General features: G+C 43.0%; 1 protein-coding gene across 1 annotated transcript in view; it reads right to left on the bottom strand.

The window, feature by feature from the left end:
• The window catches only part of LOC133552602 (F-box and WD repeat domain-containing 11-B), a 68,454-nt gene extending 57,559 nt beyond the window's left edge, over positions 1-10,895 (bottom strand). The window contains exon 1 of the mRNA XM_061899886.1: positions 10,751-10,895. Within this exon, the coding sequence (XP_061755870.1) occupies positions 10,751-10,789 (39 nt within the window). The 5' untranslated portion in view covers positions 10,790-10,895. The remainder of the gene's footprint in view (positions 1-10,750) is intronic.
• Positions 10,896-11,477: the final 582 nt, after the last annotated feature.

The following is an 11,477-nucleotide window of genomic DNA, read 5'->3' on the forward strand; positions in this document are numbered from 1 at the left end:
ACTCGTGTCCCCTGTCATTATATTCAAAATGGAGGAGGCTGATTTCAATACTGGTAATTTAAAATCGCATAAAGGGAAGAAGATTAAGAGCTATTCAGTAGGATTTAAGGTCCAAGCTATTGAATACCGGTATGCTAAAAACAGTAAGCAGCTATGTTTTTATAATATACCTGTCGAGCCGACGGTCCGACAGACAGGCAGGGCATGCTGGAGCCCGGCCCAAGATGGCGGCGAGCGAGCGGAGAGGAGGAGCGGAAGAGCGACCTGGACTGAGGTTTTATTGAAAAATAAACAAAGTCAAACTGCTCAAGCCATGTCCTTCCTTGGTGGTCCTGGGAACCCGCAAAACGACGGCTTGAGACCGTGACAATACCGTAGCTGAGTCTGTCAAATATGAGTCATTAAATGACTCTTGCCTCCTGGTGGTAGAGGGCGCTAGTGATCCTTCTTGTGACTACTCGGCTGCAGAAGAAGTGAAATGAGTGACGTGATATGTGCTGGAGGAGGGAATAAAGGTAGATCTCCATCGAGACAGAGAGACTTTTAAAACTGAAGAAAGATAAGGAAGACTTCTGTAAACAAGTTATCGATGCTTTTGATCAGAAGGCGCTGGCATGGACTTTATTTATAAGTAAAGGTAAGACCATAATAAAGTTTTTTTTTATTAAATGTGCTTTTCATGATGGTACCCTTACATCACACTCTAATTTTTACTGCATGAAGTGAAGTGAGGTGAATTCTATTTATATAGCGCTTTTTCCTCAAGTGACTCAAAGCGCTTTACATAGTGAAACCCAATATCTAAATTACAATTAAACCGGAGGGGGTGGCACTGGGAGCAGATGGATAAGGTGTCTTGCCCAAAGACACAACGGCATTGACTAGGATGGCGGAAGCATGCCTTTGGTAAGTGCCGGAGTGAGAGGAGGTTTTAAAATAATTAGCGCCCCGGCAGCAAATCAAGGAAATACGGTACAACACAAAATATTGCCCAGCCCTAGTTCATTCATAGTTGTGATGCTTTTAGTGAAAGCCTACACTGTAAACCAGGGGTCGGGAACCTTTTTGGCTGAGAGAGCCAAGAAGCCAAATATTTTAAAATGTATTTCCGTAAGAGCCGTAAAATATTTTTTTAACCCTGAACACAACTAAACGCGTGCATTTTTAAGTAAGACTAACATTTTTAGAGTATAATAGGTCTCTTATTCTTTGTAACAACATTGTTATTCTGAAGCTAACTGTGGAGGGGGCGTGGCCTGCGGGCCTGCAGCGAAGCAGAGTGTTGCCAGGACCGGCCTCGAAATCAGCGACAGGTGCGTAGACGGCCCACCTGGGCCTTGTTACCTAATCACCTGTCGATATGTTATAAGTAGCAGCCAGGAGGAGAGACGGGGTTGGTGCAGGAGCCAGAGCTCGAACCAAAACGAAAAAGAAAAAGACAATTGCTGGAAAGCAACTGAGAGACTTATTGAAAAATGAAACAATACTGTAACCCTGAAACAGGGTCTCATGTCGGTTCTTGGTGGTCTGAAGAACCCCCATGAGGGCAAGCCCCACATTAATCAATAATAAATAAATAACTTCTTACCATCAAGGCAGCTTCTTGAACAGGTGCGGTAGGAAACGGATGGATGGATTAAAAATGCACGAGGATGTTTTATATTTTGAACATAATTTTTAACACTGATTACAAGTGGAATCATTCATTATTTATCGTGTTATGCAGAGTCAGCTCAAATTTACCTGAGAGCCGGATGCAGTCATCAAAAGAGCCACATCTGGCTCCCGAGCCATAAGTTCCCTACCCCTGCTGTAAACAGTCATGAAAATAAAGAATTGAATGAGGAGAGGTGTGTCCAAACTTTTGGCCTGTATTAGCATTTTAGGATGCTGTATCCCTGGGACCTGTGAGCAGTGTGCTTTAAAGGAGGAGGAACGGACAGCATTCGGTGAGGAGGTTTAGAGGGTACAGTCACATGATTGCTTGACAACTCATGTCGAGTGGGCAAAGGAAAAGTGAAAGTTAAGGAGATGGCAGGGGTAGGTAGAGGGGGAGGAGCAGCAGAATTAAGAGGAGAGAGGCAGAACCTGGTTGTGAGCCCGGGTGGAGGGGATGCTCTGCAGGCACCTGAGTGCACATAAACTCTCGGCCACCGAGGAGCAGCCCAGCCAGAGAGAGCGAGGCACAGAGCACTGTGTGAGAGAGAGAGAGAGGGGGAGAGGGAGGGAGGAGAACCAAGTGGACAGGGTGAGGGAAGGAAGAGCCAGAAAGATAGAGGGATGTGGAGTAAAGGAAAAGAGGCGGGCGGGAGGTGACGATTAGGGGGAAATGGAAGGAGGAAACCGATTGATGGATGGATCAATAAAATGCACGCGTGGATGCAATTTGTCGGGAGTAGAAGAAGTGATGGATGAATAAATAAATGATGTTTAGTTGGGAATCAGAGGTTTGTGAGCGTGTGTCCATCAAAAGGTGAGGAAAGAAGAGCAGGGAGGGATTCGGGGGAGGTGAGGGAATAGTGAAGGGGGTAGGGGGGGGAAACCAGTATTAGAGCTACACACACATTGCACAGTGAGCGCGGGAACACACACTCCTTCACACAAATACTGAGGGATACACACAGAAGCATTACTAGACGGGAACCAGGAGGGGATGTGCAGAGGAGTTAGGGGGTGGGGGGGGTCAGCGTGATTGCTCCGTCAATTATCTTCATTTGAAGGAGACCCCTGCCTATTGTTCTGCTTTGGCTGCAGAAAAAGGAAAGAAATAACCTGGCCGGGGTCAAAATCAGTTCAATATATTAAGTGTCGGCAGGAATTGGAAATGCAATTGGTGTCAGGTGTGAAACAATCCAATTCTTTAAACATTTTTAATAAACATTTTTAAGCTAAATACCTTGCAGCGTTATGCTTTCTACTTTTAATACACACCCCCTTACGGTTGAGGAGTTCACATTAGTCGCACAGTTTTGGTCTTGACCTCAGTATGGATGATGAGATCATCGCAGATCTTCAAGATGCAACATTTTAATCACATCTCAATAATAGGACATTGAGACTGATTTGGTGGATTTAAAGATTCATTTTTTTTATTTATATATTAAATTGTAAATGGGTATTCGGCGGGTAGCTTTTCAATTGTACTGTACTGTATATTATATGATGACATATATTATTCCACCCGAACGCAGCCAAGATAGGCACCAGCCCTCCCCGCCAACTCAAAAGGGACAAGCGGTAAAAAATGGATGGATAGATGAACTGTATTTTGTATATTATATGATGACGTATATTCCAGGGTGTACCCCATCTTCTGCCCGGATGTAGCCGAGATAGGAAAGGCAGAACGTACGTACGTTGCATTGTTCTCTTCCTAAAATTTTTTTTTTTTTTTAAACACAATGTGAAAAAATAATTGAACTTTTAGCTACTCAGGAATATAAAGTGTGTAAAGTAGGGCTGCGAATCTTTGGGTGTCCCACGATTCGATTCAATATCGATTCTTGGGGTCACGATTCGATTATACATCGATTTTTTCGATTCAACGCGATTCTCGATTCAAAAACGATATTTTTCCGATTCAAAACGATTGTGTATTCATTCAATAGATAGGATTTAAGCAGGATCTACCCCAATTTGTGTATACCATTACATCCCTAGTATATACGTACATGTATATATACATGTATATATATATATATATATATATATATATATGCATATATATATATATATATATATATTAGTATGGATGTATATATTTCTATACATATGTATATTATATATGTATGTATGTATGTATGATATATATATATATATATATATATATATATATATATATATATATATATATATATATATATATATATATATATATAAATATAAAAGGGCTGCGAATCTTTGGGTGTCCCACGATTCGATTCAATATCTATTCTTGGGTCATGATTCGATAATTTATCGATTTTTTTTTCGATTCAACACGATTCTCGATTCAAAAACGATATTTTTCCGATTCAAAACGATTATGTATTAATTCAATACATAGGATTTCAGCAGGATCTACCCCAGTCTGCTGACATGCTAGCAGAGTAGTAGATTTTTGTAAAAAGCTTTTATAATTGTAAAGGACAATGTTTTATCAACTCATTGCAATAATGTACATTTGTTTTAACCATTAAACGAACCAAAAATATGACTTATTTTATCTTGGTGAAAACATTGGACACAGTGTGTTGTCAAGCTTATGAGATGCGACGCAAGTGTTCTTTTTTATTATTTTTTATAAATGTCTAATAATAATGTCAATGAGGGATTTTTAATCACTGCTACCGTATTTCCTTGAATTGCCGCAGGGCATTTAGTATGTGCCTGCCTTGAATTACTGCCGGGTCAAACTCGCTTCCCAAAATAATTAGCGCATGCTTAGTATTACCGCCTGGTCAAACTCGTGACGTCACGAGTGACACTTCCCCTGTCATCATTTTTAAAATGGAAGAGGCTGATTTCAATACCGGTAATTTGAAATCGTATAAAGGGAAGAAGATTAAGAGTTGTTCATTAAGATTTCAGGTCCATGCTTACATAACACTCAAATTTTTACTGCATACCTTGGGTAAGTGCCAGAGTGAGAAGAGGTTTGAAAATAATTAGCGCATGCTTACTTTTACCGCATGCCTTTGGTAAGCGCAGGAGTGAGAAGAGGTTTTAAATTAATTAGCGCCCCGGCAGCAAATCAAGGAAATACGGTATGCTGAAATTATAACTAATATTGATACTGTTGTTGATAATATTCATTTTTGTTTCACTACTTGGGGACGGCGTGGCGCAGTGGAAGAGTGGCCGTGCACAACCCGAGGGTCACTGGTTCAAATCCCACCTAGAACCAACCTCGTCACGTCCGTTGTGTCCTGAGCAAGACACTTTACCCTTGCTCCTGATGGGTGCTGGTTGGCGCCTTGCATGGCAGCTCCCTCCATCAGTGTGTGAATGTGTGTGTGAATGGGTAAATGTGGAAGTAGTGTCAAAGCGCTTTGAGTACCTTGAAGGTAGAAAAGCGCTATACAAGTACAACCCATTTATTTATTTATTTATTAACTTTTGGTTTGTTCTGTGTCGTGTTTGTGTCTCCTCTCGATTGCTCTGTTTATTGCAGTTCTGAGTGTTGCTGGGTCAGCTTTGGTTTTGGAATTGGATTGCATTGTTATGGTATTGCTGTGTATTGGTTTGTTGGAAAAATGAGAATCCATTCCGAATCGCACAACGTGAGAATCGCGATTCGTATTCGAATCGATTTTTCCCCACACCCCTATCCATCCATCCATCATCTTCCGCTTATCCGAGGTCGGGTCGCGGGGGCAACAGCCTAAGCAGGGAAACCCAGACTTCCCTCTCCCCAGCCACTTCGTCTAGCTCTTCCCAGGGGATCCCGAGGCGTTCCCAGGCCAGCCGGGAGACATAGTCTTCCCAACGTGTCCTGGGTCTTCCCCGTGGCTTCCTACCGGTTGGACGTGCCCTAAACACCTCCCTAGGGAGGCGTTCGGGTGGCATCCTGACCAAATGCCCGAACCACCTCATCTGGCTCCTCTCGATGTGAAGGAGCAGCGGCTTTACTTTGAGTCCCTCCCGGATGGCAGAGCTTCTCACCCTATCTCTAAGGGAGAGACCCGCCACACGGCGGAGGAAACTCATTTCGGCCGCTTGTACCCGTGATCTTATCCTTTCGGTCATGACCCAAAGCTCATGACCATAGGTGAGGATGGGAACGTAGATCGACCGGTAAATTGAGAGCTTTGCCTTCCGGCTCAGCTCCTTCTCCACCACAACGGATCGGTACAACGTCCGCATTACTGAAGACGCCGCACCGATCCGCCTGTCGATCTCACGATCCACTCTTCCCCCACTCGTGAACAAGACTCCTAGGTACTTGAACTCCTCCACTTGGGGCAGGGTCTCCTCCCCAACCCGGAGATGGCACTCCACCCTTTTCCGGGCGAGAACCATGGACTCGGACTTGTATAAACCTAGTATAAAGTCATTTAAGGTGACGCTGATAAATGTATGAAGCGCCGTTGGACCGCTCCATTAAACTTTACAAAATAGTTGTCTTGCCTAGGTTTAAGTGCTTTTTTTCTTACTCTAGTTGTGTTTTACTTAAAAAAAAAAAAAAAAGATATTGATACAACATGACGCGTGTTGGATTAGTTCAATCGTTACAAAATAAGGTTTTTTCTGATTGTGTGTCTGTCTCCTATGTAATTGCCCTCTGGAATAATGTTGTGAATGACATCTGTTGGGTCAAAACGTGGTCCCTTCCTAACAGCTATTTACTTCCCAACTAAGTCAAAGAGATATCTTTTAAAATCATTCATGGCTATTAACCCTGTAAAGACTGTAATGGTTAGATAGAAGAAGGACATTGATGTTACCTGCACCTTTTGTAACATGCATCCAGAGACTGTCAACCACTTGTTTTGGACTTGTGAAAACATTAGATCACTATGGCAGGGCATCTGTCGCTTCATCCTGGACAATATTCATGACAAATTTGTGCTTTGCTTTAAAGATGTGATTTTTGGTTTTACACTGTATGAACAAAAATTTGAAAAGGAATTCTACCTTTGCAAACTCATTATTCTATTGGCTAAGTTTTATATTCATAAATGTAAGTTTCTCAATACCCGACCTGTCTTTTGTGCCTTTAAAAAAGATTTTGAACTTCACTTTAAAGGCCTACTGAAAGCCACTACTACCGACCACGCAGTCTGATAGTTTATATATCAATGATGAAATAATAACATTGCAACACATGCCAATACGGCCTTTTTAGTTTACTAAATATCAATTTTAAATTTACCGCGAAGTGTCGTGTTGAAAACGTTGCATTATGATGACGCTTGCGTTTGACATCTCAGGTTGTAGTGGACATTATTCTCCAGTCCGATCCAAGCTATAAGTAGTCTGCTTTAATCGCATAATTACACAGTATTCTGGACATCTGTGTTGCTGAATATTTTGCAATTTATTCAATTAATATTGGAGAAGTCAAAGTAGAAAGATGGAGGTGGGAAGCTTTTAGCCACACAAACACAGCCGGTGTTTCCTTGTTTAAAATTCCCGAAGGTGAAGCTTTACTATGGATCAGAGCGTTCAAGCGAACATGGATCTCGACTACATGTCAACCGGCCTTTTTTCGGTGAGAAAATTGTGGTAATAAGTCCGCTCTTACCGGAGACATCAGCGGAGCTTCCGTCCTGCTGCAGCTGCATGACTTCCCTCAGAGACTCTGGCGCCAACACAACCGTGGACACACCCCTCCGACTTTCAGGTACTATATAATCTCACTGAAACACTAGCAACACAATAGGTAGATAAGGGATTTTCAAGAATTATCTTAGTAAATGTGTCTAATAACATCTGAATCGCTCCCACTGCAATCGCCTTTTTTTTTGTCATTCACTCTAAATTTCCTCATCCACAAATCTTTTATCCTCGCTCAAATTAATGGGGAAATTGTCGCTTTCTCGGTCCAAATCGCTCTAGCTGCTGGTGGCAATGATTGTAAACAATGTTCAGATGTGAGGAGCTCTACAACCCGTGACGTCACACGCACATCGTCTGCTACTTCCGGTAAAGGCAAAGCTTTTTTATTAGCGACCAAAAGTTGCTAACTTTATCGTCGATGTTCTCTACTAAATCCTTTCAGCAAAAATATGGCAATATCGCGAAATGATCAAGTACGACACATAGAATGGACCTGCTATCCCCGTTTTAAAGGCCTACTGAAATGAGATTTTCTCTTTTAAACGGGGATAGCAGGTCCATTCTATGTGTCATACTTGATCATTTCGCGATATTGCCATATTTTTGCTGAAAAGATTTAGTATAGAACATCAACGATAAAGTTCGCAACTTTTGGTGCTGATAAAAAAGCCCTGCCTTTACCGGAAGTAGCAGACGATGACACAAGGGTGAGGACTCCTCACATTGTTTTATAATGGGAGCCTCCATCAGCAAGAGCTATTCGGACCGAGAAAACGACAATTTCCCCATTAATTTGAGCGAAGATGAAAGATGTGTGGATGATGATATTGATGGCGAAGGACTAGAAAAAAAAATAAAATAAAAAAAAAAAAGGTAAAAAATAAAAAGGCGATTGCATTGGGAGCGATTCAATCCGATTCAATCCAATCCAATCCAATCCACATTATTTATATAGCACATTTAAACAACAATAAAGTTTCCAAAGTGCTGCACAGCCATGTTAAAAACAATTGTAAAAAAAAATAATAATAAAATAAAATAAAAAAGTATATATACATATATTATGCTCCACCAATGACTGAATAAAAACAAAAATAAATAAATATAAAAACAATAAAAACAAATATGATTAAAAACTATCTTAAAGGGTAAAATCAATTAAAACAGCAAAATAGAAATCAAAGTGTATAAAAAACACAGAGGACAACAGAGGACAGAGGACCACACAACTCACGTAGTGTTAAAAGCCAAAGAATAAAAGTGGGTCTTAAGACGAGACTTAAAACACTCCACTGTGGAAGCAGTTTGAACATGGAGCGGCAGAGTGTTCCAGAGCTTAGGGCCGACCACAGAGAAGGCCCTGTCTCCCCTGGTCTTAAGTCTGGTCTTGGATTCAGATGTTTTTAAACACATTTACTAGGATAATTCTGGGAAATCCCTTATCTTTCTATTGTGTTGCTAGTGTTTCAGTGAGACTAAATAGTACCTGATAGTCGGAGGGGTGTGTCCACGGATGTCTTGAGGCCAGTCTCTGAGGGAAGTCGACGGCAGCTGTATGGACGGCGCAAGCTCAGCTGATCTCCGGTAAGAGGCGACTTTTTACCACAATTTTCCCACCGAAACCTGCCGGTTGACAAGTGGCCGGGAACCATGTTCGCTTGACCGCTCTGATTCATAGTAAAGCTTCACCTCCGGGAATTTTAAACAAGGAATCACCGTGTGTTTGTGTGGCTAAAGGCTAAAGCTTCCCACCTCCATCTTTCTACTTTGACTTCTCCATTATTAATTGAACAAATTGCAAAAGATTCAGCAACACAGATGTCCAGAATACTGTTTAATTGCGCGATGAAAAGAGGAGACTTTTAGCCGCAAATAGTGTCGCGCTAACATGTCCTGACAGTCCGTGACATGCGTCAGTCATCCTTCCGCAACGTTTTCAACAAGAAACGCCGCGGGAAATTTAAAATTGCAATTTAGTAAACTAAACCGGCCGTATTGGCATGTGTTGCAATGTTAATATTTCATTATTGATATACAAACTATGGCTTCACGGTGGCAGAGGGGTTAGTGCGTCTGCCTCACAATACGAAGTTCCTGCAGTCCTGGGTACAAATCCAGGCTCGGGAACTTTCTGTGTGGAGTTTGCATGTTCTCCCCATGACTGCGTGGGTTCCCTCCGGCAACACTAAATTGGCCCTAGTGTTTGAATGTGAGTGTGAATGTTGTCTGTCTATCTGTGTTGGCCCTGCGATGAGGTGGCGACTTGTCCAGGGTGTATCCCGCCTTCCGCCAGATTGTAGCTGAGATAGGCGCCAGGGCCACCCTGCGACCCCAAAAGGGAATAAGCGGTAGAAAATGGATGGATGGATATATAAACTATCAGACTGCGTGGTCGGTAGTAGTAGGCCTTTTAAGAAGCGCTCTACCTCTAACAACAAAAAGGATGTCAAAATGATGATGCTGTGTTCTAAATTTATGTTATTTAATGAATTTGAATGAGCTTTGCACCTGCTTTATCATTTAAATATTTGTTTACATTCTATTTTTTTTATTTTGAATTTACAACCCCCTGGTGCTGTTTTGTATTGTTTTTATAATGTTTTGTAATGTTTTATACTGTTGTTGAACTATTTTGATTGTTTACTATTTTGTTTGTTAATTTTGAAATTTATAAATAAACATTTAAAAAAAATAATAATAATAAGGCTTTTTCACATGCTAACGACACCTTAGCTGGCTAACTTTTTAGACGGCAGCTTAATGGTTTTGGACGTAAATAGAAAAATGACTATTTAGCGATAAATGAACAACAAACTATATTTGAAGGCGGCGTTTGGTAGCGAGCTGTCACAACTAAATGTCTATTTCGATACAGAAAGGAATGTTAGGGGGAGCTAGCGTGCTAGCTCGGCGGCTAATGCTATATGAATGAAAAGGCAAGTGCACTTCCTTCTACGCACTTGGCAAATATAAACACTCATATCGCGCACTTTGCCCCTTTTAGCCAGCTTCCACTTCACCTGCGGCGTTTCCGCACATATTGGACCGTAAGCCTAACCCCGCAACCCGGCTAATATGTAAACATAAGCGTGAATTTAAAGTGGTGGGCCGGGGAGTTAGCAGGAAGGCTAAGCAGCGGCCGCAGGGCCCGAGCCGGAGTGGCGCAGCGGCCCCGCAGTGATCACTACGCCGAGAAACATCGACTGTCTTCGGCTCGACAACCGCACGACGAGGCGCCGCGCCCGCGTTATGGAGTTCACAGCCGCGCGGCAACAACAGTGCGACATTTTTAATCCAAACAATGATTATATGTCGGCGTCTTAAAGGCCCTCCCTTCGACTCCCGGTCCCCCTTTTTTCCTGCTCCACCTCCCCGGATAAACTCAACAGTGCCTCCGACTCGGCGTCCGAGCTTGTCCGCCCCGGCCCCCGCCTGTCCGCGTCCAGGGGACACTCCGTCAGTCCCAACGCCGCGGTGAAACGGATCTTACCATGAGATCCAACGTTTTGTCCTCCATCTCCGGCTCCATGTTGACGATCCCCCCCGAAACTGGCTGTGAAAATGGAAGCCCAGCCCTGCGTCGGCGGCCCGCAATAATGCAGAGACGTCACTGGCTGTGCTCCGGCACCCAGCATTGGGTAGGACGCTGGGAGCGGGAGGGGCGGGGGCGATGGGGGGGACACGCCCAGGCGTGGAGGCAGGATGTTGATTGGGTGTTGTCACTCTAACAGGCGTGGTTTGGTGATTTTGCAGGTTGCTGATTGGCTATCCCGGCTACTAAGGCTCTCCCCCGTTGACTCCCCTAAACAAAAGGGCCCTTGCTAAAGATGCTGTTGCTATCCTGAAGAGGAACATGCTAAGCTTGCTGTGCTCCAAATTAAAGTTACCCTATTTATGGGACGGCGTGGCGCAGTGGGAGAGTGGTCGTGCGCAACCCGAGGGTCACTGGTTCAAATCCCACCTAGAACCAACCTCGTCATGTCCGTTGTGTCCTGAGCAAGACACTTCACCCTTGCTCCTGATGGTTGCTGTTTGGCGCCTTGCATGGCAGCTCCCTCAATCAGTGTGTGAATGGGTAAATGTGGAAGTAGTGTCAAAGCACTTTGAGTACCTTGAAGGTAGAAAAGCGCTATACAAGTACAACCCATTTATCATTTATTTATTTATTTCCTTGAATTGCCGCCTGGGTGCTAATGAATTTAAAACCTCTTCTCACT

The sequence above is a fragment of the Nerophis ophidion genome, linkage group LG05, assembly GCF_033978795.1.
Source record: "Nerophis ophidion isolate RoL-2023_Sa linkage group LG05, RoL_Noph_v1.0, whole genome shotgun sequence".
NCBI classification, from domain to species: Eukaryota; Metazoa; Chordata; class Actinopteri; order Syngnathiformes; family Syngnathidae; genus Nerophis; species Nerophis ophidion.